Source organism: Caloenas nicobarica, chromosome 3 (genome assembly GCF_036013445.1).
Source record: "Caloenas nicobarica isolate bCalNic1 chromosome 3, bCalNic1.hap1, whole genome shotgun sequence".
Classification (NCBI taxonomy): Eukaryota; Metazoa; Chordata; class Aves; order Columbiformes; family Columbidae; genus Caloenas; species Caloenas nicobarica.
In genome coordinates this window covers 5,588,259-5,613,519 of record NC_088247.1, presented here as the reverse complement: position 1 = coordinate 5,613,519, position 25,261 = coordinate 5,588,259, and the positions used below count along the sequence as shown (strand labels likewise).

The 25,261-nt window shown below is 38.7% G+C and overlaps 1 protein-coding gene across 1 annotated transcript; it reads right to left on the bottom strand.

Annotated features, from left to right (window-relative positions):
- Positions 1–1,950: 1,950 nt before the first annotated feature.
- Positions 1,951–25,017, bottom strand: RHAG (Rh associated glycoprotein). The gene is made up of 11 exons (XM_065631386.1): positions 24,950–25,017; positions 20,355–20,564; positions 14,215–14,398; positions 12,397–12,547; positions 12,050–12,197; positions 11,136–11,302; positions 10,096–10,233; positions 9,126–9,247; positions 8,413–8,498; positions 7,720–7,793; positions 1,951–5,714 (listed from the first exon to the last, which is right to left on the bottom strand). Exons 2-11 carry the CDS (start codon positions 20,488–20,490, stop codon positions 5,637–5,639), a joined length of 1,284 nt encoding a protein of 427 aa, XP_065487458.1. The 5' UTR covers positions 20,491–20,564; positions 24,950–25,017; the 3' UTR covers positions 1,951–5,636.
- Between the last annotated feature and the right edge of the window lie 244 nt (positions 25,018–25,261).

The following is a 25,261-nucleotide window of genomic DNA, read 5'->3' as shown; positions in this document are numbered from 1 at the left end:
TGTGACCTTGAGGCAAGAACATGAAGGCTGTGTGAGTTAAGGTGCCCAGGCTGAGCCTCTTGTCCTTGACTCTTTAAAGCATCAGGATCCCTGCAGAGATACAATCAAAGGCTCATGAGAGGGTTCAGGCCCCCAGGGGATTGCGATGTGGAGACCTAAAGGAAAAGAGCATGGGCACCTGGCTGGGAGCCTGGAAGAGGAGCTAGAACTGTTTTACCCCAAGTCTGCTGCTGTGCCCGGGGTCTCTGGAGGAAAGACCAAGACAGTTTACCTACTTGGAAGGTGTCCTGGAGAAAGTCCAGGGCTCATGTCCAGCTGTGTGCTAGTTGGCTTATTTGTACTCCACCTCCCCAAAGGAGGTGAAAGGTACTGAGAATGTCATTCTTTCCACATATGTCTGGGATTTAACTATTAACAAAGAATGAGTCAGATACTGACTCTTGAGATCTGAAAGGAAGCAGCAATTCTGAGTTGATTCCTGAAAGATGGGCCCAGGGTAAGGTCTGTGCAGAGCTTAAGAACAAAAACAGCATTTATTTGTCTGTGTAAGACTCTCTGGGTTATTGGAAGGACACTGTGGGATCTAGGGACATTTCTTGAAAGGCAGTGAGAGGAGGCAAACCCTCTCACCCCGTTGCCCTTGTTTGCTCAGTCCTGTTGATTTTCTCCAGCAAGTTCCTGCAATGCCAGCAAGCAGTGAGTGAGCCGAGCAGGATGAGGTTTCCACAAACATGAGTGATAGGCTGTGAGAGTGCCTTCCCTGCTTGGGAACATTTCCCCTTGGCCTAATTTTGAAGCACAAATTCAAGATCCTGCTTTGGACCAATATTTGTGGCTCCTCCAAGGTCCAACAGGCAGTGTCTCTGGACACATATCTTGAACCAGATCAGTTGTTTCTAAAGTGTTAAGGTTATGATAGTCAAATACTTCACTGCTCCGTGGTGTTTTACATGATGAATGAGGAGAACTAGGCCAGGTTCTTCTAGGAACAGGAGAAAATTATTGTGGTGCTTAGTCATTTCAGTGAGCAAGACTTGGTAGAGCAAGAGTCATTCTTGTCATTGTCCCAATTCTCCTCACCTAACATGAACTCAAGAAAAAAATATTCAAAACAGATGCAGACACAGGGATCATTTGCTAAACTTGCTGGAAAATTGGGAGATCTGGTCATATTAGCTATATCACTCAGAATAAAGTAAGTGTCTTTGAAGACAATGCTGGTTACAGTTTGATTCTAAAGTGGGAAAGTGAGGTTTTTTGCCCTTTTTTTTGGTGTGTGTGTGTTTGTTTGGTTTTAAGACTTCAGTGAATCTCATTAATATGCATACTATTCTGAAGCAGATTAGTTCTTAGTTCCAAATATAGGATTTCCTCTGGTACTCTTCAACATGTTTGTGTGGCAGTTGTGAATCGGGATGTCTATAATTTTTTTGCAGTAGGTTGCACTAGTATTTGTGTACATCTCTCATGTGTCTGTATTTGGAGGAATGTGTAAAGAACCAAGGTCTGGCTTGGCGGTCAAGGAAGACCAAGTGTCGTTGTGTGGGTATGTGATCTCTGCAGTACCAGAGACTTGATCCCTGATTGTTTGCTTGATGAGAAGATGCATAGGTGGAGGGACACATATGTGGCAATGGATTGTTAAAATATTTTGTACTGAATGTATGCATTTTTTTTTCTCTGAGTCAGAAATACATCTGAGAAAAGCTCTAGAAATAGTGTAGATTTATTGGGCTTTGGGTGGATGGAAAACCCAATGGAGGGGAAGAGGTCCAGGTCTGAGATGGAAATGCCTAGGGGAGGGTGAAAAGCGAACTTTTGCAGGAGGCTTGTGAAGAGGAAGAAGTCTCTTTTGGCAAGATGCTCACCGTACATAATTTGTTAACAGGTTGATTCCAATGGGAAAGAGAGAAGCCTCTATGTCCCCAAGATATAGCAAACAAATACAACTGGTCATCTGATAATTTAATTCATGCTTTGAATACAAATGATATAATAAATTTTGTAGGTACACATTCAGTAAATGTCTTTGAAATAAATTTGCCTTTCAGTAATGAAATACAAAGATATTGCTCTGAAAGATGTGGTGCTGAACATCTGTAAGAGTCTTCAAAGTTCTGATCATCCACTGTTTTTTCAGAAGAGGGCAGAATGTCAATACGCCTGAACTTTGCTTAGCTTAAATAAGAAATACTTGCTAATAAGAGGAAAACATAATAAGATAAAAACATTATTTCTTTAAATCCAGCTCCTCTCTTTTCACTAAAATTTAATCAATCTGTATTTAATCTCTTAAAAAAAATAAAAGAAATACACTGCATTAGAAACATTGAATCTTAAATTTTCGCTTAGAAAACCACCAATCCAGTAGCTTCTGTCAGTTTTACCCTTACAGAAAAAGAGATCTGTTTTCTGATTAGGAATGGGTACAGGAAATATCTTTTAAAGGACAGCTGACCTAACCTCCAAAAGGCTAGTAATTTGAAAAATATGAACAGTCTCCTAAGACTAAGAAAGAACTTTCAGCACCCTGATGGTGGAATCTAATTTCAACTTGAAAGTTATCATTGTTTCTATTTAACTCACCTTTTTTTGGATATTTTTTATGCACAGCTTAATAAATATCGATACTGAATGAGTTTTTACTCACTTTAAAAAAAATAAACTTTATTTAAGCTTTTTTATGTGAAAACAAGTCAAAGTGAGAACAAAAAGTGTCCAGTGGTTATCAGAGAGGATAAACCATTGGCTGTCTTTTATGAGAAAAACAAGAAATGCTAGTCATCGTGAACCTCGAATTTATAGTTATACTTTGGTTTACATTTCACTCATATCCTCAAAGCTCATCCTCTGCCTTGTGTCTCATTAAACTCCTGGTTTTCCGTTCCTGCTGCGTATGACTCCCTCATTGATGAGCAAAATATTTTAAGCTTCTGTAAGGCTGGACACCTCTCCATAGTGTCCAGTAGCGTATTACACAGAAGTTATCACTATGTACACACTATGTACAAAAGAAGCTCTACCGACTGAAAGCTGTGATTAATCTGGAAATAACCAGCCAAAGAAAATACCCTAAGACAGAGAATCAAATGCTACTGACACCTGAAATACAGAGGTGAGCTATTAGGGTGAAGAAACTTAGGAGAAACAAACCATACACATCAAAGGCATCATCCTTTTTCACATTGAAAATAAAGTAATGTTCAAAGCTCTGATTAAACAAAGGTTATCTAGGAAGCCAACAACTGCTATATCTCATTTCCTGATGACACCATCACAGACATCTCTGTGTACTGTCTGATGCATATTCGGGGTGAAGAGCAGTCTGAAACATGCTGGAAAAAATCTGAAACATGCTAGGAAAATTCTGTGTCCAATCTTTTCATACAACATGGTCAAGCCATAAGGTCTGGATTGATCTATCTTGAGCTGAGGCACTTGCCTGAGGCTTCTGACCATAGGGAACGGTGTTTGGATTGTGCACGAGCAGCAGCCCTCCACCATAGCAGGATGGAGACCAGAGGAGGAATGCAAACATGAATGGATGATCAAAACCACAGATTTGATTTATTGTCTTGCTCCAGGTTGCAGTGATCAGTCCCAGGACTGCCTGATTGATACCCCAAACAGCCCTCATTGCAATTTTTTTTTCGTGCCTCAATGTCTCTCTTCTTATTTCTTTGCCTTCCCCAAATTTGCCCCAGTGTCCTTCTTGAGCAGAGTTGTCAAACTCATTTTCACTGAGTGCCACATCACCCTTGCGGTTGCTTTCAAAGGGCTGAATGTAATTTTAGAACTGTATCGATGTAACTACTATGGAAGGATTTAAAGGTGAACAGGAGAACAAAACTGCATAGTTTATTTTTCCCGCTTTTGTTTTAAAGAACTAAAGATAACTATCGAGGTCATCATTCTGAAAGATTTACTCATGGCAAGTTGTACTTTTTCACTCAGGTATTCCTTTGAGATCAACACTCATGATCAGTGAATTTACCTCACAGCTGTAGGTGAACAAAAGACCCTCTGAATCCCCAAGTAGGATTTTGAGTGGTAAGCTTCATGTATCAATGATAAGATTTTTACAGTCTGTCTACATATGGAATCTTTTTCAAGTACTTCAGTACTTTGTGTTTGTAAATTATGTACAAAATACTTCTAAAATCTTTACATATGCAATATTTACATTGTTAAATGCCTTCTCAGTTTTTCCAAAAATGATTATGTGACAACTTTGAAAGGATAAAATATGTCTTCTAGCCAAGAAGGTAGAAAAGAATCAGTTGTTGAACATCTACAAAAGAGCATATCTGAACTAAAGTATGTTACAGCAGATGTATTTTCATTCATAGACAGAAATCCGACATATATAGCAGTATACAGCTGATGTAATGTATGGAACAGCCCTGCCCAGTATCTTTCTAAGGTTTTTCAGCAGAACGGAAGAGATCTGTGCTATTTCATATGAGCAGAGTTTTCCTCTAACATCTGATAAGACTTGAAATAAGATTCTAATATTAAAATGTCTTGAAAATTAATCCACTGGAGTGTGTCCTTTTGAGACATCAGTGGTAGCCCAGAAGCACTGTGATCCTTCTGTTAGATTTTTGTCTCCCACCCATTGCCTCTCAATGGATGAACCCATGTAGGTAGGCACTGAAGTGACTCTGCTCCCACAGCTACTGTCATCTCACAGAATTCCTTCAGATACCTCAATTTTTTGTATTAATTGAGCAGCCATTATAATAACTTCTTGGGTGGAGTTAATTTATCCTAATTTAGTTTCCACTTTCTTCTTTCTGCTTTTTCTTGTTTTAGGAGGCAGTGACTTTAAATGTAGCAACTCACCACACTGAAGTTCTCCACTGCATCTTCTGCTAGGTTGAACAGAGCTGCTCTCTGACCAGTTCCTAACAAGTCACGCCTCTTTTTGAAGCTAATATTTAATTCAGTTTATATCTATTGACATTAACAACGCTAATATCCACTTATTACACTTGAACATAATAAGACATCTTATGTATTTACTTGTTTTTCATAGGTCCTACCCTTACAGTGTCCTTGAAATAATCTAAATAAATCTATGCCAATAATGAATTTTTTCACCATCTCGCTTTCTTCTCCCTTTCAACAAATATATTAACAAAGAATCTTTATACTCATATTGTCACTGAGTATACCTCCACTGAGTATACCTCATCAATCACTATATTCTGTAAGTTAATCTGGGATGCTATGGTAAAAAGCTTTTTAGAATCCAAATATTCAAAAAATATCAATCTTTCTCTTCTTGATTATCCCTAAGCAGTTGAAGAATGTGACTCTAACTCAGAAATCTTGCAGTTAAATACGGTATGCAGTAAAATAGGCTTGAAACACAAATGTTGTTTCAATGGCTATATTGACTCAGTGACGACGAAAGGTAAAATACAGACAAGTTTGTAGAGCAGTTTGTGGTGGGTTTTTCTGATGCACAAATATATTGGAAGGATCTGCCTGTTTCATATTACAAAAATATAGCTATCTACAGCCCCTTCTTGAAAACCTAGTGTAGTTAGGGCAATACTCAGATGTCATTTTTTAGCATTAGAAACTGAAAAGAAAATCATTAGGATGAATATTACAGATTAATTATTTTTCTACATAGTGGCTTCAAATGTGGTGTGCTCATCATGGTCGTTGGAGTGAATTTCATGTGGCTTCTCCTTTTCTGGAACCTGCCGTGAAAATCAGAGAAGAGTTCAGTTGATAAGCTATAGAATTCTTTTTGCCATGAAAGGAGACTAAAGTGCACTGAGAATGTAATTCTGTTTGTATATATTATGTGTTTATTTATTAATGTTGACCCAACCTGACATGAACTACCAGTTCTGAATTCTGAGGGATGAATTCAGGGTTTTCTCAATAGAAGAATTCCTTAACACTGGTGTTAGCTACGAGAGCGCAAAGTTAATACCTGGCATTTTCAAAGGGCTCTAAAGAAACAAGGTGACCATCTCTAATGAGTTACAAATGGTGTTGTATGCCGCATGTCAATGTCTCTTCCCATTACCTGACAAAGCTCACTTAGAACAGAGTATTTCTGAGCAGTTCTACTGATACTACATGGCATTCAATTGAGCAGGATTTTATTATCATCACTGATCAACACAGGCTGTGACTTCTTCAGCCACACTATAAAATTTTCCTTTGCCTGACATTTTTTATCATTTACATATGACAGCCTATTTCAGGTCTTGCTGAAAAACAGTGCTTTGACTTTCCTGAGGTCAAACAGTGAATGACTTGCAGAGCTGTCATTAAAAGTTGGGTTTTTTTTCCGATTGTCATTACTACAGCTGATCTTTTGGCTCAAAACTTCCTCTTAGACTGCAAACTTTCTCTCACCGAAAGCCCAATTGTGTGGTTCATACTAGAGTTCAATCTGCTAAAAACCTAATAAAATCTCCTTTTGAGTTCACAAATTTTATTTACAAGTAATGTGTATCATATATTTCTTCTTGTCTTGCCTTTTCAAATTAGTCCTGGCATAAATGTTAAAATTCAGATTGCCTAAATTAAGAATCTGTCACTAGTCCCTAATGAAGGGAGAAGCAGAAAGCCTACAAACAGTACAGGGAGCTTCTTAGGTCAGCCAAGAGTAAAGGTATGTCTGAGTTTCTGCTCTGCACTTAGAATCATAGAACCATTTTGGTTGGAAGAGACCCTTAAGATCATTGAGTCCAACCACAACCTAACACTGGCACTAAACCATGTCCCTAATACCCTCATCTACACATCTTTTAAACATCTCCAGGGTAGTGACTCCACCTCTTCCACGGGAAGCCTGTTCCAATGCCTGACAACCCTTTCCACGAAGAATTTTTTCCTAATATCCAGTCAGAACCTTCTCTGGTGTAACTTGAGGCCATTTCCTCTCATCATATAACTTGCTACTTCGGATTGCAGGCATCCAACTCAGAGATGTACGTGGGACTCAGCTGATCAAAACTAGGTCTCTATGGTATAGAGCTCTACATTTGAGGTAGGCAATGAAAAGTCTTTCATCATCAGTGGGGAATACAGAGACTTTAAAGGTTTTAATTCATGTAACCTAACATAGATCTGGAAGGATTCAGATGAATGTCAGTATCTAGAGTTATCTCGTCACTGAGCGGAAAAGGAGTCTAGCAGGGCTATTTCAGATGTACTTGTTTCTTAGCCCTATTGTTTGTGCCTTCACGCAAGAGGCCTGTCTTCTTCTGATAACATCTGTGGCCAGATCATTGAACCAGGTAGCAGAAGTGTTTCTGCTCAGCCTGAGGGAGACTCACCCTACAGATACTGAAGAAATTTCATTTAGTATGAAATTCTAGATGACACTAGAAAAGCAGCACCATTTAGCCGAAACTGCAAATATAATGTGTCTAAACTACAGGAAGGAAGAGGATACCCAACACAGAGAGCACTTAAAAGAGAGATAAAGAGCTCCACTGAGGTCACAATTGGTTGTCTCCATTTCTGCTTTTTGTTCAAGGTTAGTCCAATGTATTATAAATGGTATGACTAGCTAGCAAGTCCAAAAAAGATCCTGAAGGTGCCCTTGATAAATTCACAGCCTGAGGCTGAGCAACATTTTTGAAAGCTGACTTGTGAGGGAAAACCACAAACCCCAGGAGAGCAGGACTGCAATGTGCTGTACATCTTCCAACACAATGAAAATAAAGGGAGGGTGTATCTTACCTCCCAATAAACAGAGTCATCAAAGCAGTTCTGGTCAGACACTTGTCCCAAGAAGGGCAACTTTAGAATACCACCTGCAGGAAAAACAGCATCAGAGGTTAAAAATACACAAATAAATACCCAAAATACCCAAATAAATCTTCCTCAGATATGCCCCAGGGAGTCATCTAAGTTTTCTGACTAGTTTCCTAGTTTGTCAAAATGCCCAACCATCTTGAGACATCAGACCACTTATAATGAGAGGCGATGCAGGTTTCTTCATGTGACATGTATAAAATCTTGGTTTTAATTGCTCAAACCTTTCCCAGATTTCAGACTGGAATTTTCTATTCCAGCTTGATTTTTTGTTTCGAAAGTATCCACAATCACATGGAACATGTGACACCTAAATGAATATGTCTCAATCTCAAACTAGTTTTTGTTCAGAATCCAGAGAAGAATTCCACCCAGAATGACATCTTTCTATTTCTATATATACAACCCAGTATCTTTGAAACGTGTATTCAGTAAGATATCTAGGCCTTCACTTGAAGAAAAAATTATCAGAGAGCTGCTTTTCCATATTCAAGTTTCTGCCAATGTGCCATAATACGTTAGTTCCATTTCCATTACTTCCACATGAAGTTGTTGATACATTGAAGTTCTCCATGGATGAACCTCTAAATTCACATATATTTCTGTTGCTGTACTGACCTGTCAATGCGCCACCCGCCAGTGCAATTCCAAGTGTACTGCCCAGAGCAGCAGCCTGCATGCCAGGAGTAAGGTGGTGACCTTGCCTAAAAAGAGCAGAAAAACAAACCGTTGACAACCAAAAAATTGTTACACTTTGAAAATGATAATTGGTCTTAACAACATTGTACTTGCTGTCTGCTGGACAAGATGGCTCATAGGAAAATATCCTGCCATTGCTGTGTGCAAGACAGAAATCATGTGGGATTGATTTTGTTTTGGTTTTGTTTTAGACTACAGATGAAAACATGTTCTTTGAAAAAGCTTATTAGTATCATGTAAGTGTTTAGAAATTGCTCCCCTTTCTCAAAAAGACCACCATTGCATCTTAGTCTTTTAAAATAGTGGAAATAGACCATTTTACCAACTTTCTTGGAAATCTTACAGTTACCAGCAGTATAATTGTAGAATAATAAAAATTATTCTTCTATGTTTGAATGGTTCTGTATGCTGGTTTTTATGATGTTTTTTAATTTATTTATTTTTATTTGAACTTTTAATTTGGAACAAGCTTGGGATATGAACAGTGTGTTAAAGGCACAACATCAAGAAGGGTCCCATTTAAACCAGAATATGGTGTCTGACATCAAATCAAAGATGCATTTTCTGAAAAAAATCATAATTAGATCCAAGGAAGGTGGAAATTTCCTTTCTGTTTTCTCTCTATAACTCACCTAATTTCCTCTTTTATTGCAGTTACTACGATGCCAGTGATGCCTCCCAGTATTCCAGGTAAACCATGTAAATTATGAACTCCACAAGTGTCTTGAATGTTCAGTTTGGATGCCAACAAAGGCTGAAATGAGGGGAAATATGAAGTTTATAGTGAGTTATAGTCTTCCATTATCTCTAGAATGATATGCAAAAGAAAGTAGTTCAGAAGTTCAAGAAATGATTTAACTTATTTAATGTACAAAAAGTTTAGCTATAAAATCTGCCCTTTCACTGTGAAATGCTCTCTACGAGGAGAAAACCAAGTAAGTACATATAATGGTACAAATGTCCAAGCTACCATCAGAAAAATAATGGTACAAAACATGTGACACTCCACTGATATTCCTGATATTTTCAGCCGCTGCAGCAAAGGTTGAAAGGGGTGGCTAAGTAACACATATAAACCTGTAATGAGTCTAGTAGACAGGTATTTTCTTCCAGAATGTTTCTCCAGGAGGAAATGGCAGTTTAGACAGTTTTAATCACAATATTTTGTTTCTAAATTTTGCTCACAAAATGCTTCTGTTTTATACTTCAAAAGTATTTTCAATTACAGATCTATTTAGGAATATTAAAAGACTGACATTTAATTAGTCTTATTTCACTGATCTGAAAGACAATTCTTATGGTGGAGGTTGTTCATGAAACATGGGCTTGGAGCAAAAATCTGGCAGTTCCTTGAACAGAAATCCCAACTTTGATGAATGCTACTATCTTCATGATCCTTCTCTGTTTTTAGCTAGATGATGGACTGAAATTAGCTCATAAGCATACATTCAAATCATACTGATTTCAAAGTAACAGTTATCTAGAATTTATGCTCTATACTGTATCAGCCAGTAAACTCCCTGTCTAGCAAACTAAGGGAGCTCCAGTAAAGGCAATAAAGCAATAAGTCAATGAGAGCAGAGGCAGGTCCTCAATACTTACAGTCAGGAAGTGGAACCCAAGGACAGAGATGATTCCAGCGATGCTCCCAATGCACGTGGCAACAAAAGGGTGGATTGACATGTCAGCACAGGTTCCAATTGCTACTCCTCCTGCCAGGGTGGCATTTTGAATGAGAGCCTGTGAAGAGGTGGAGATGATGTATGTGGAACAGAGAACTGTTTGAGAGCTGAATGACTTGTAAGACTTGCTTGCATACAGAAGTTTTCCTTTTCTTCAGGTGGGATTTTTCCAATGGAGAAAGATCAGGAATTTTAAACTGAGTTTCCTGCTACACTGTCAGAGTGTTTGTTCAAAGCTGCTCTAAGGCAGCAGGAAACTGGGGCCAGTTTAATGAAGTCCAACTTTTGCAAAGTCACTAAAGCTCATCTGACCTCTTGAGAAGCCAGGCTGAGCCAGCGAGAACTGCCTCCTACAACAGCAGCAAATGCTGCAAGCTCATTAAACTGTGCCTACTCGCACTGGGCTTAGATAAACACTGCTGGAAAGAAGAGGTTGAAAACATGGGGCTGGACTTGGGGGTGAGGAGATGAAAGGTTGGAAAGCCGGTCACCTCAACCTTGATTGGCTTTGCCTGTTGTGTAGCCGCACTGTGAGATTGGCAGGGAACAGGTTGTTGTCTTGAGAGAACTATTTTAGCTATTGCAATATGTTAACTTATGTAGGATCTTCTTCGGAATAAGACTCAGAAGCCCACCTGAATGTTGGACTAATGTCTCTATGATCCAGCAGGTTCTGTGGCAAAAAGAGAACAAGGGAGCAGGACCATCACTGTAATGTCTGAGAGATCTTTACTCTCCAGATTCAGGGATCCCATTGAGAAACCACATCACCTATATAAAGCAGGGTGGGTTGCCTCAGGACCCAATCTGGCATTTCTAATTTTAGAAGTGTAATAGCTTTAGTTTTGCCCACAGTGTGAGCAAAATCTCCAGATAGCTCACAGACACTGGGAACCTGCTTGTGCATCCTTATTATAAAGGGATGAATGTATTTAACAGAGGTTGTGATTTGATTCTTACCATGCGGAATTTGCCTCTTTGATCCAGCAGGCTGGAGACGGCAAATGTTACAACAGTACATGCAGCCAAGGAATAGTAAGTGTTGACAACTGCTCTAATCTGGTAAATTTGTTCAGGTGCAATGGCAGAGTTAACACTTGGCCAAAAAAGCCAAAGGAACAGGGTACCTGGAAGAATATAAGACAAAATGAAACAAAGACTGTTCAGTCACAAGGAGTATTTAAATGTGAAAGATCCAACACAACACAACTAGCTACAAGAAATGTGGAAGGTGATCAATAAGAAGCATGTAATACCGCAAATGTTAAAAGAAATAATGTAATATGCAGAGGCTTTTGACACTGGCAGCTGTCATTTCGACATATGGTATCTATCAAATCTTACTGGAAGATTTTAACACATGGTGATCCTTTGTCATGCCCCATTCACTGCCAGAGCTCACCACCACTGTGAAGACCATACCAGGATGAGATGCATTAGCAAGACAATTTACATGCAAATAATTTAACATCTAGTGATATAACTGATAGTTTTAGCTGGTAAATCGATCTATGAATATCTCTCTTGAACAGATATATGTATGGTTTCTAAAACATCCATTAGCACAGCTAATTTTTCTTTATGGTCATTTTCTATAGAAATGCTGCTCATAACAGAATATTTAACAAAAAGGGAATCACTACTAATGCACAGTGAAAATACATCTTTAATTTCATATTTCCTTTTTTTAATCGAGGAAAAACTTTAAAAATATGTGTCCCTGAAAATATTGGGTATGCATCAGACAAATAAAAGAATATGTCTCTAGGAGTATACTTAAGAAAATGGATGCAGCATAATAATAAGCCACCATTAAAACATAGGGATAAAAGAAGGATGAACAACTGATCAACACTCATTATTACTTCACTTACCAATCATGGCAAATATGTCTGAGTGGTAGGTAGATTCTTCGTTTTCATGTTTATTTTTCAAACCAGGACGATACAAGATGAGGGTTACGGCCAAACCAAAATAAGCTCCAAAAGCATGGATAGTCATTGAGGCTCCAACATCTGTGGCCTGTAATAGGGACCCAAAATAATATCACTAATTTTATACAGCATAAAGATGAAGATTTGATGCAGGAGAAGTCTGGATGACTTTAATGGTTTATTTTCTATGGTAGAAACCAGAATTGAGAATATGTAAACTGGAACTATTACAAAGTGAAAGCATTTGTTAGAAAAAAACAAACAAACAAATTGCTAAATTGTTGTACCTGAAATATTTCTGTAACTAGATATTCGTTGCATGCAAAGATTGTGATCTCCAGAATTGTCAAGATCAGCATCTGAACAGGACTTGTTTTCCCCAAGACTGCTCCAAATGAAATCAAAGCAGTTGCTGTACTGACGTCTGCATTTATCATGCTGAAGTTAAGAAAACAAATAAAACCAAACAAAGCGAAACAAAAGCACAAGAAAAAAGAAAATCAGTTTAAATGGACTTGAAATAAAGCTATAGGATAAAGCCTGTCATATCATTAAAATGATACAGCTTTAACTCTTCAGACATAAAATCATCAATATCCTATGAAAATTAAATCGAGCCTTTCAGGATGTGTTTTGTGAGGATTTTACCAGCTACTGAGGAAAAGGTGCGGGAAGGTTACCTCCTGCTTATACCATATATGTGCTTAGCTGGTTGAAATTATAGTGAAACATGAAATGTGCATTGCAGATGTTCAGGGATATTTCCAGCCCTTACTGTCACTTGGACTCCAAAGATGACAGGGAGCTTTTAGTTTAGGTCAGATGATTTAGCTCATGTCAAATGCCTAGAATGTCTTTCTGTCACTATGTGTCATATTTGTACTAGCTGTCAGGAAGGACCAGTGTTAACAAGCTATGGCAAATGGCAAAGATAAATAAGAACACAAATTTATCAAAGTTTCCAGCACAGAGAGGCACTAACTAATGGATACTTCTAAAATGTCTGTCTGTAAGTATTAAGAAACTACTTATTTCCACTTGCCCCTCAGTAGTGTTTGGATGCTGTTTCTTTCAAAATTGTCTACAAATTGTCTCAGAAAGCAGAGCTGCAGATGTGGAAAATGCTCTGAGACCTTGGTAGAAGCAGAACAGATGAATGAGAGAGGGAGTATTATTGGAGCACAAGTCTGATGAGGAGTGGTTGAGGGAACTGGGGCTGTTCAGCCTGGAGAAAAGGAGGCTGAGGGGAGACCTTATGGCTGTGTAAAACTGCCTGAAAGGAGGTTGGAGCATGGAGGGGTTGGTCTCTTCTCCCAAGTAGCAAGTGATAGGACAAGAGGAAACGGCCTCAAGTTGCACCAGGGGACGTTTAAATTGGATATTAGGAAAAAATTCTTCATGGAAAGGGTTGTCAGGCATTGGAACAGGCTGCCCAGGGCAGTGGTGGAGTCACCATCCCTGGAGGGGTTTAAAAGGTGTCTAGACGAGGTTCTTAGGGACATGGTTTAGTGCCAGCGTTAGGTTAGGTTATGGTTGGACTCAATGAACCTGAGGGTCTTTTTGAACTGAAATGATTCTATGATTCTATAATTCTATAATTTTTTAAAAGCATCTAGAGACTTAACTCATGAGGTCTCTTATTCTGTGATTAGGGTCCAAACCTATTGCACTTTGGTGCTCATGGAAATCATTCCTTAAGAAGGAAGAAAAAGCTTCATGAGTGGATACACTCACTGTCCCAGCCTTTCTTCTGTGACCCCATGTGTCCTGGAAGGACGGATCTTTTCATTCCTGCTGGATGCAGGACTTGCTGTGCTAATGCTGTAAATCTTCCAGCTTCCACAGCTCCAGAGGTTAAAAATAGTCTCTACGGCCCACATGTAATGTAACACCTCAAATTTCATCCCACACTTTGGTTCCCTTGGCCCAGTGCCCCAGGTGTTGTCCCTGTAGAGGTGAAGGGCAGATGAACGTTGAGAGGCGGACAGTAAGGCTCAATAAAATTTCACTGAACTTAGACGTCTGAACCCACAGATGTTGTAGTTTATGGCTTCTCCTGATATCTTATGCGATAGAAATGTCAGTTTTGGTAAATTCACATGTACCTTCTGATACCAACATGAATTTTCCCTCTTTCCATGTGCCAAAATCCTTGCATCAGAGTTCCCCACTGGAGACCGAAGGCAGCAATGAGCATGTTGATACCAACACTGCTGAATCCATATTTCTTCAGGAAGGTCATCAGGAAACCAAATCCAACAAATATCATCACCTGGACATCCTGAAAGACTGAGGGGAAAACATTTCTGTGTAATGACTATGAAGAATGACTATGAAGGGAGGAAAGGTGGGAACAAATGAGGATTTAATAGAAAAGGGTTCCAAACTCATGTCATTAGTATGATCCATCCTTCACCACTTCATGACCAGTTTACTAGTGGAAGATTGAGTGTCTGGAATATGCAAGAGCCACTTATTGATTTTATCCCTTTCTGTGTCATTATGGAAAGAACACTAGATCTCTATACTAGAAAACTTAACTTGTCTGGAAATATTCTCTGGGTGTGAAGCTACCTGGTACATCACAGATTCTTCTTACAGAGAAGTTCTCTTCCCCTCAAATAAACGCTGACACATCCAGCATGTTCTTGCTAACTCCAAAATTGTACATGGGATTTGTTTCGTAGAGTGCTAGTTGGCCCAGCACAAAGGTTTGCTTGTGATCTCTATAAATTAATGTACAAGAGATTGATTTCTTTACCTGGGTAAAACAAAAATTAGTGAATTAATATTACTTATCAGCATATACTTAGCCCTCCTTCAAATATGCCATTTTTTTTCCCAAAAATGAATTTTGTTAAAATATGGCTAGTTATTTTTTTTACTTAAAAAAAAAAAATTCCTTTTTTAGGCTTTTTAACACTAACTGAATTTATCAACATAAAATGGATATCTTATATTTTAAAATACTTTGTTACTTTGCAGCATTTTATGTGATTTCATGAACTCTATACCAAACAGGTTTGATTCCTGTATCTAAAGCTTTTTCTTTGATTTTATTAAGAACCTCGGTATAGATAAACTATTTATTTTCATTTCTATTTCATTGCCTCCTACATGCAAATAAGTGGGAACAACTTGAGACATTGACCTGGTTAGTACAATATTTGGCTTAAAGTTACATTTCCTAGTTGCATACTTTCAGCGTTCCTAGTTTTGACACATGCATTACCGTGTTTAGCCACAAGAGGGTCGAAAAATCTAAGTTGTTACTGGAGGTTCATAATAAACTCTATTATATTTGCACTGTCATACTCCAACCCTAAACTAGCACTGAAATAAAAACATGCATGTAGTAAGATCCTTTACACTGGGCTACGCACATCTAAAAATAGTGCAGAAATGCAGGTGGTTTGCAGAAATCCCCAATCCTTTCGCTTCCTCTTTAGTCTGGACATTTTCACATTTATTTCTTGACTTCAACAGCCAGCAATGGGATTTTTGAGGCCCCTGCAAGTCCTTTGGAAGCTTCCAATTTTCCTTTGTATTACTCAGTTCCCAGAACTACTAGCCAAACTCTCACGCTGTGCTTACTACTTATTTTAAAAGACACTATCAGTTTAACTTCCCTGTTTGAGCTTCCGCTTTTGATATACTTGCATATTTTATATTGCAATGCTGTGCGAAAATAACTGTCTCGCTTAGAGATCAACATGCGCCCTTGCCCCAGACGACTTGGCAAGAGGTGAAAAAGGTACGGCTGGGGAAAATGTAAAAAAACTACGCTAATACAGCCTTCCTGACCCCACCAGCAGTGGAGTTTTTATTGTCTTAGTGGATGCAGAACTCCAAACATTGCTTAATTTTCCCATATTCCTGTGCCAGAGGCAATCAGCTGGGGGTGTTTAGGAAAAGGATTTAGTATGAAATCATTTGACAGGTACAGCTGTTTGTCCATCCTCCCTCCTGTGCCATAGGAACGCAGAGTCGTGGCTTCGTGCCTGACTTGGTGGTGGTGATGAACTGCACATCTAAAGCAACTCTCCTCTAAATGCCTTGGAAAACATAGCAGTGGTAATGCTGGTGAGAGCAGATAGTGTTCCCAGGTGACCTTATAGGTACAGATGGTCACACACCTTTTTTTTTTTTTTTTTTTTTAAGTAGGACAAAAATATGTTGGCAGGTCACATGAGGAAGATCTCAAATAAGGGAAGAAGTAACCTGATATCTCCCGCCCTGCTTTTTGAGGATGAGTGTAAACTGAATGTTGAACCAGCCTTTTCCCTCCCTTTTAAAAGTAATTTTCTTTGATTAACCATTCACCCAGTAACCTGTGGGATCAGCATCTTCACATTTGAGAAGTGGCCCAGGTTATTTCTCTGACTCTTGTGAAACTGCTTTATTAAAAGCTTGTTAATGTTACCAATAAAATACAGAACTAGAGGGCAAATCCATGAAAACTGCACAGCAACATGTAAAAAAGTAGCCTTTTTTTAACTTTAGCAGAAGAAAATGGAAACATATTCAAGAAACTCTTAGCACAGCAAATCAAAGTGATACATGACTTTGACAGTTTTCAGTTTACATCAAACTTGAGTTTCATGCACAAAATGAGACGTACATTTGAAAATGAACCACTTCTGTTCTTTTTATTGTTTAACCAGCCTATGCCATGGACTTTCTGATAAAGTTTTTGTTTTGTCCGTTCAGAGTAGTCAGCTCCAGGCAAGAAAGTTTTCCCAGTCTTCTAGAAGAGCGGATGGTTTGTTAGCATTCAGTATATTACTTGCTCTTGTTTGCAATCCTCTGGTTCAATCATTGCAGACAAAGCAAATTGATTATTCTCATCAAAACAATCCCACTTGTGTAAAAACATCTCAGCAAATTTTGTCTAGATTAGTAAAAGGGGCTTTACCGCTGAAGTAACCTGACTCTACGCTTGAGCAAAAGAACAGGTTTCAAAAGCACCTTGATGACTGAGGAGTTTAATTCTTAATGCCCATCAACAGGGCTTCTGCATGATCAGGTCTGTTTTGAAAGGTGCTTTTATTTATAGAAATCTTACCCCAGCCCTGAAGATCAGAAGCAATTCTGTTTGAAACAAGCGGGTGATTGACATGTAATCGTGAGTCCACCTGAGGGTTAGCCGGGGTACAAAAAAATGTTTTAAAGCCGTTTGGACTTACACAAAATATTTAAAGTCTTGGTTAAAATTGATTGATTCATGGATGTTGAGGACAAATTTCACAAGCTGAGTGAAGACCCTCAGCTAATCTAGCCTATACCTTGTGCTTTAACTACCTCTTATGTATCTTTTCAAAGAATAGGTCTGGACAAAACAGTACAATTTGTAATAAACCGTTTTGGTAACTGGCTGTGTTTAACAAAACATAGTGCCTCTATTCTGTGAGACAGGAAAATAAAGACTGGGGAAAACGCTCCAACAGATCCTGGACAAAACCACTGCACAAGACTCTAAAGGACTGTCCAAGACCAACACAATAATTCCACTGCAAGGTCTCCCAATGTGGTCAGTCTCAGTGTAAAGATGCTTCTGGCATCTAGGTTTATATTAAAACTATGATTTTGTGCTGCCTAAAGGAGTAAACTGCAGAACCCTGAACAAGAGTGGCACATAAGTTTTCCTAAGCCGTGAGTCACGGATCAATAACAGGACTTTGTCTACAGGGTACCAGCAGTAAAGAAGTCCTCCGGGAATACTTGCAAAACTATCAGGCACCCTTGTCGTCCCATTTTAGTGGCATGGCACACCTGAAGTTGTTCATCCAATTTGCCATGCCTGTAATTGCATCCACCAGAAACAGATACATTGCAAAGCTGTGCTTAGGGAGTGACCTCAGCTTAGGCCCCCTTACCTGAGTGCAAAACTATGGTAATTCTCAATCATTGTTTCCACCTTTCTTCAGCCCAAAAATACTGAAACAGCTTGGATTCATGGTGCTGAGGTATGTAAGGCATGAAAAATCAGGGCCTGCACTACAGTTCTGAGAATATAAATTGATCCCTGGATGAAACAACCAAATTCATGAGGTACAGATGGGTTAATGTGCCTGGGGACAGCATGGGAAGCGGTTTAAGCCCATCGTTTTGTGAACTCAGGGGAAGTCCTGGCTCAGGATACCATAGTATTAACTTTCTGCTGGGTCCTTGGGCAAAATGTGCTCTTGTATGCAATTTGTAGACAGGGAAGTTTGAGAGTAAGAGGGCCTAAAAGTGAAAATACAGGTATTAAGAAATCCTGCTTTTTATTCTACTTGCTTTTCTCTGTTTTGTTGATGATATTTCTGCCCTCTCTCTGATGCCTTTTAAAAATGGAGATAGTAAATAAAAAAAAAAAACACAACGGGACTCCATGCACTAGCTGGGAGAGGATTTTGTTAAGCGTGAGAGCAGCTTGTCTCAGGAGCTGCCTAGGAAACACTGTACCTGTGGTGATGCATGTGGCACAAGCAATCTCCATCCAGAAGACTCACAGTTTACAAAGAAATGTGCCATGGTACTGTAAGGGCCACTGAACGTTATTAAATTACTGACATAAGCATGAGGATCCCATGCACCTTTCTTCACTTTCCTTGGTAAGGGAGACTCTAAGAAAATGCAGGTCAATTTAGTACCGGAGCCAGCAAGCATGATGTTCAAACTGGAAAAGGTCGTTTTCTCAGTTCTCGAGGTGCAAATAGACCTTAATCTAAGTCTGAAGAACCCATGTCCTAGATAGCATCCCTTTGGCTTACCAAATTATATGAAGATGCCCAAAACACTGTTGTTCTGTGGCTGTATTTGTTGTTGTCATGTTGGCTTGGGTAGAACCAGATAAGAGTTAGGGGGACAGGTGTTTTAGGCAAGAACTATGTTAATAAGATAACAGTGCCAGAGTAGAATTTTCCGTGCTGTCAAATTGTTAGTGTGGTCTCTGGCATAGTTTTTGCTTGGGCCAACTATCACCTCCTGGGTGATGGTGGACCAAAGGTCCTTTTCAATATACCCTCTAAGTAAGGCCACCTAATTTAGGAACTGGGATAGTTCAATATCATAGACATGGCCAAGCTGTGTCTCAGAAAGAGAATGGGCTCGGGCACAGTCTAAGTTCCTCTGTCTCTAGGATACTGCTGCATCTCAGCGGAGTTAACCTAAATGTGGGCAATTAGACCCTGATGTTTTTCAGCTGACTTGCATCTGGTGCTGAATAATGCCATGCATTCACTGTTCTCAAGTGGACAGTGGTCTGTGTGAGAATACACAACACGAGACTACTAGGGAGTGAAATGGCCCTGAGATCACATTCCTGTGTGACAGACACTGGAAGGCCAGTTGGAATGAGACAAAAAGAGGGATACATTTAAAATTACATAGGTACTACACACAGGCAAGTGGTTCTGTACCATTACGATCATCATTAAGAGGATTGCAATCAGGGCTACAAGTCATTAAGATATCAGAGCCAAGAAAATGAACAACAGACCTTCAATACTGCGATCAAGACACAGGCTGCTCCTCTGCAGTCTTATTTTGCTGTTTATTTACAACAGTCTGATCTTTGTATGAAGAGGAGGAGGGTGGGAGAAGTCAGCAACTACTACTTCTCAGGCCAAAAACTTTCTCCCTCAACTTCATCAAGCATTTGCAGAACAACAAATCAACAGAAATGTTTGCAGGCTGAACCGTTACTGCCTGCAACTAAGCCACTGCTTTGAAAAATAGGAGAGGGTTATCCACCTTGTGACAAAAACTATTGCCCTTCGTGGAGTCCAGTTTCTGCAAACACATTTTATGACGATGAGGAATATGTTTTCTCATAAGACAACCTTTTGAAACCTGGATCATAGTAATGAAATGTTCTGTTTGTTTTCATTATTTGATACAGTAATCAGGATAGAAGGTCCAGCAAGAACCATTTACCATCCATCTCTGGAAAATGCTGGAATTCTTCTAGGCAATTAATATTTCTCCAAGTTTTAACCTTCTATGCAAACACTAGAACAATTTTCAGGGCTCTTCTCTCCCCAAACAGCTAACTTCTCAGCAGTTAACAACTTTCAGAATCTTAGATGCTCAACTTGAATTTGCCTTTGAAGCCTTTGAGGCTGCTTTCATATCTCATAAAAGGTTTATTTGCCTCAAAGCATGCCTCTCTTTTCTAGCTATATCACTAAGTCTCGTAAGTTATTCAGAAATCTTGCTTAGGATTAGTTTAAAGAAATACTAAATCTTAGACAACACTTACATGGGTATAAATGTAAAGAGGCATCACTGTTGTTGTATTCCACGAATATCCCAAACAAAACAATGATGATCACTTCCAGAAGAAGAGCCAGGATCGAGAACTTGAACCTCATGTTGGTGTCAAGGGCTGAAGACATTGCAGGAGAAGAGGCGGCTGTCAGAGCCTGATAAAAGACACTTGCTTTCAGCAGAGCTGTCTAACTCAGTGGATCTGGGTGATATAGCAAAAAAAAAAAAAAAAAAAGAGAGTGGTGAACACACCGTCACACCCACTATGGGAGGGAAAAAATACGGGTCGATATAGCAATTTCTATTTTCCAGGCTATTTCTGCACATGAAATGCCGGCTTACAGGTTTTTTTTTAGTTTGTAATGCAAAACAGCTCATTTAGCTGTTTTTAGATGCACTTCTCATGCTTGTATGTATTTTATAAAGGCAATAGCCTAAACAAAAGTCTCACATAGCCTGGTTTGCTGCACATAGTAAGGAGCACAGTGACAGTCAGTTATGTTTCCTGTAGTCAATTCTTTATTCCAATTATAGCTTTTCTTTTAAAAGGTGAATGATTTTTCATCTTCTATGAAACATGAATAGTGTCCTGTCTGTTCATATAGGATATGGTAGGCAAAGAGAATCTCTTTCAGCAGGCTAAAGAGGTACTTGTTCTTATTTCACAGTGAATGAAATACTTATAAAGAACAGGTTCTCATTGTGAACTTATTTGTGAAATAATTATAGTTCTTCATAAGAAAAAAATTAATATTGTTAATTTTTAAAAAATAAAGCTATAGATTATTAAAAATAATTTGAAAATACTTTTTAAAAAAAAAAAAATTATTGCTTTTTGCATTTTCCTTAGCTCAGACAATGAAAATAAGGCAGAGACCAAACCTCTTAAATGACTTTAAACGGCTCAATTTGTAAACTTTCTAATTAATAAAGAAGCAAACTAAATTTTACTAAGATTACTACTGGATGACCACTTGTTCTTAAGATTCACTTTGCTTGTCAAAATTTTCCTTGACTCTAAAAACTTTTGTGTATAAAGTATTTTATTGATGTGATACTGATTAACTTGGTCTCTGTTAATTCAGTATTCAGAGGACAGGCCAAAATTGTATTCTAGGAGCCTTGATTTAATGAAAAATTGTATCTATTAAAAAAAAGGGGATGATATTGCAGTAGCAGACAAATTGGTAATGAAGCGGTAGTGCTAGGATACAGTAATAGAATGCCATTTAAGTCTTTGGGTATAAAAATTGGCATAATCTATGGATGCTGGGAGGTGATGCTACATTGGGCTGCTGTCCTGGTGAGACTACTGTTGGAAAAGTGCTCACATGTTATTAGATTTAAAGAACTCTTTTTTTTTTTTTTTAGTTACATCTATACTAGCTCTGTGGCCTTTTCTCTTGTTCTGAGACCAATTTAGGTATTTGGCAATCTTTAGCTTGCCCAGCAGGGTGGCTGACACCAGACACCTTTCAGGAATACTGCCCTGTTCGTGGTAACTCCTGGACTAAGTCTACTTGACACTGCCGTTGTAATCTTAGGGAGGATAAAAACCCTGGCACTGCCCAGTTTTTCTAGTATAAGGGTAGAATTAAACCATTGACCAAACAAAGTTTAAAATGATCTCAGCTTTTACTCCTTGAAAAAGGCTTTGTGGATGTGGAATCGAAGTCAAATTATTTAGCAAGAAGAACATACCAGTCTATCACAGAATGAAATTTAATAGTGGCAAAGATGAAATAAGGATATACGTATTTTTCCTTTTGTAGCGATTGTATTTCATTTGAACAGCTCAATGAGAGGAAGCAAAGCTTTGTTAAAAAGCTATTGCTCAACCTTGCTGTACCACAGGATAAGGCGGATGGCAACATTTGATTGTAAGGACCTGTGAGCTCCTTTATTTGCACAGGAAGTGACTAAAAAAGAACAAAATCATGAGTAAAGTTCATTGTTTTTTACCCACAGCTCAGCCATGAACAACTTGTGTTATTAGTTACATAATGTTTTCCCCAGTGAATATCTCACATGACACGTGTGCAATCCTTATATTAAGCCCTTTGATGGGGGCAGAAAATGCTCCCTTTTGATATCTTATTGGGGAAAGTGCCTTTTAATAAATGTTTAAATTTTAAAGTCGGTCAAGTCAAGTTCATTCAATAAGGACTTTATCTGAGATTATTACTTTATGTCTTTATATCTTAAATTGCATGCAGGTACATAAACACACACAGATGGACACAGACACAAACATCTATAGTGAAAGACTATTCATGCATATCTAAGTCAATCATGTTATACTGCCTTTATATTTAATGTGAAATTATATGAAACTCAAGAAAATGGTTAGTCTAAACTGTATTAAAAGTTGTCTTAGGAAAAGACGTTGAATGTTTTAGGGATTCTCATTTCCTTACATTGATTACAATGCAAGACTGTGGTGAGTAGTTCAGATTTAAGCATGCAGGCTCGTCTCAGGAAATTTGTCTGAGGATCAGGCTTTTCACCTAAGAGTTTCAAGGATTTGCCAAATGTACTCTTGTTTTCTCTGCTGTAATTCATGTGGCCTGTGCAGTGGATGAGACAGGGATCTGTTAACTGAGTGTACAAACAAAAGCTGTGCTCCAACATGTGTGTGTCAGACAGCTGATGTACCAGTGTACCTCATCCCCCTTTTTTTCCTCTCTTTTTTTTTTTTTTTTCCCCAGAAAGAGCAACCCAGCTATTTTCCTGGTGAGGCAAACTGAGGTTCATCAGCCACAGATAAATGACCCCTATATATGCATAGGTCATTTATATGTGATTAGGGACTCTGAAGAAATGATATTCCAATACTTGTGTACTCTAATATTTGGTTTTATAAATAAATGAAACACTTCACCTCACCATTAATGAGGCTTAATCTGTCAACTTTTAACTTCAGCTATTACTAACTTGAAGCAAAAAGGACTGACAACACTACCTGCTGAGAGGAAAAAGATGCTTTATCCAGAGGGTGGAGCTGGGCTACTGCATTAGCAAAGTCATCATCATCAGAGATAAAGAAGTCATTATCCCGCTCTGCTCAGTGATTTTCAGGCCACACCTGGAATACTGTGTTCAGTTTTGGTCCCCACTATACAAAAAAGTGTGGACAGGCTGGAGAGGGTCCAGAGAAGAGCCACAAAGATGATCAAAGACTGGGAAGCCTGTGGGAACAGGGCTTGTTTGGCCTTGAGAAGAGAAGGCTTAGAGGGGACCTCACCACCATGTTCCAGTGTTTAAAGTGTGGCTACAAAGAAGATGGAGCCTCTCTTTATACAAGGAGTGACATGGAAAAAACAAGGGACAGTGGATTTAAGTTACTCCTGGTGAGATTCTGATTGGACTCAAGAGGTTCACTATGAGAACAGTCAGCCCTCAGAAATAATCTACCCAGGGAAGTGGTGGATTCCCCAACATTGGACACTTTTGAGATTCAGGAGGACAAACACTATACATTTCTTTATCTAATCTAATTAGTAATGCTTCTCTTTTAAGTCAGGAGAGAGAAATAGAAACTCCCAAGAGCAATTGATCTAAAGGAAGATGACTAAAATGGACTAAATAGACCAGGTGAATGAATGCAAGGACCAGGTGCTCAATGACCTTTCGGTCATCTTTGTTGGCTGACCCAGCCTCAAATCAGCTTCATGATGCCTCCTAGAAGAGAACTAATGCGGTCTGCTGATGTTATTTAAAACTCTGAGTTCAGTTCATTGAAGTCTGAGCTATGAGTATCTCTCAGTGAATAATGTGGACCTGAAAGCGTGCCAATCTAAGCTACTTCTTGGTGTATGCTGTTATTGTGGACATAGCTACAGAGACCAGAAAAGTAGGATAAGGTGCAGTTTGCCTGTGCACTGTGACAGAAATATTTCTTATATCTCCTGAACTTTGAGCTGAGTCAGTTCTTTTGACAGCATTGACATTTATCCTCTTTCTGTGGTGTCATGCTAGGAGAGTTTTTTCATTAAACGTTAACTTTAATGCTTTGAGTCAGCAGACACCTACACCACCTCAATTTGAAAGCTTAACCAAGTAAATGTAGTTTGTCCACGCAGTCCTTAAATAGTGTCCTTCATCTTGAAGAGCAAAGTGACAGGAAGTGTGTTTTCTCTTTGGTTAACAACAATAAAATTGTCTTGACTGGATCCATAGCAACCTCAACAACCTCTTATCTGATTTCTTACAAATGTGGAGAACATAAGGTCACTAATGCACCACCGAAAATTTATTACAGAGAACACTAAGATGTCCATCAGAAGAGGGAGGAAACACAACGGAGAAATAGCAATTATAGCTTAAAATATGTTAGTTTATTTTACCTTGTTATTACAGGGTGTCTTGCTGAAGTAACTGTTTAGCTTTTCCATTTGAAATCACACAAATTTTCTTCTCTATGGAAGACCTTACTTGACTACTACACAATGATTTTCCTCTCTCCAATACACTAGCAATTGATAGAGATTAAGACTAGAAGGAATTACTCAGTCTTTTTGTTCTGCCCTATAAATGAAATAGGCCATAGAATTACATACAGTTAAGCTGTGTTTGGCCAAAGCATACCTTGTTGAAGACGAGCATGATGGGCTTGAAGACTTCACGGTTTCATGTTCTGCTTTTATTGCATGAGTGTTGCAAAGAAGGAATAAAACACAGAAGCATAAACTTTTGGTTGAGGTGTATCCCAAAGTTGCAGGAAAGCTGTTTACAAGAGATAACAGGGTTCATTCTCCCTTACACAAGGGCCAATTCGTACTGCTCTTGTGATAAAAAAGGGACTACCCCAGGCAAAATGGATGTTTTACACACACCTATTATCCTGAGAAAGCAACAAGAAATAGTGTAAATGAGATGAATGTTTTAAGTCTCCAATGC

What these genes read in the sequence shown, in the direction of transcription:
- RHAG (XM_065631386.1), bottom strand. Translation starts at nt 20,490, where the DNA reads ATGTCTTCAGCCCTTGACACCAACATGAGGTTCAAGTTCTCGATCCTG. An exon ending in GGCGGGTGGCGCATTGACAG is followed by an intron (nt 7,794 to 8,412) that starts GTCAGTACAGCA and finishes TTTTTCCTGCAG; the next exon opens with GTGGTATTCTAAAGTTGCCC. An exon ending in ATGACTCTGTTTATTGGGAG is followed by an intron (nt 5,715 to 7,719) that starts GTAAGATACACC and finishes TTTTCACGGCAG; the next exon opens with GTTCCAGAAAAGGAGAAGCC.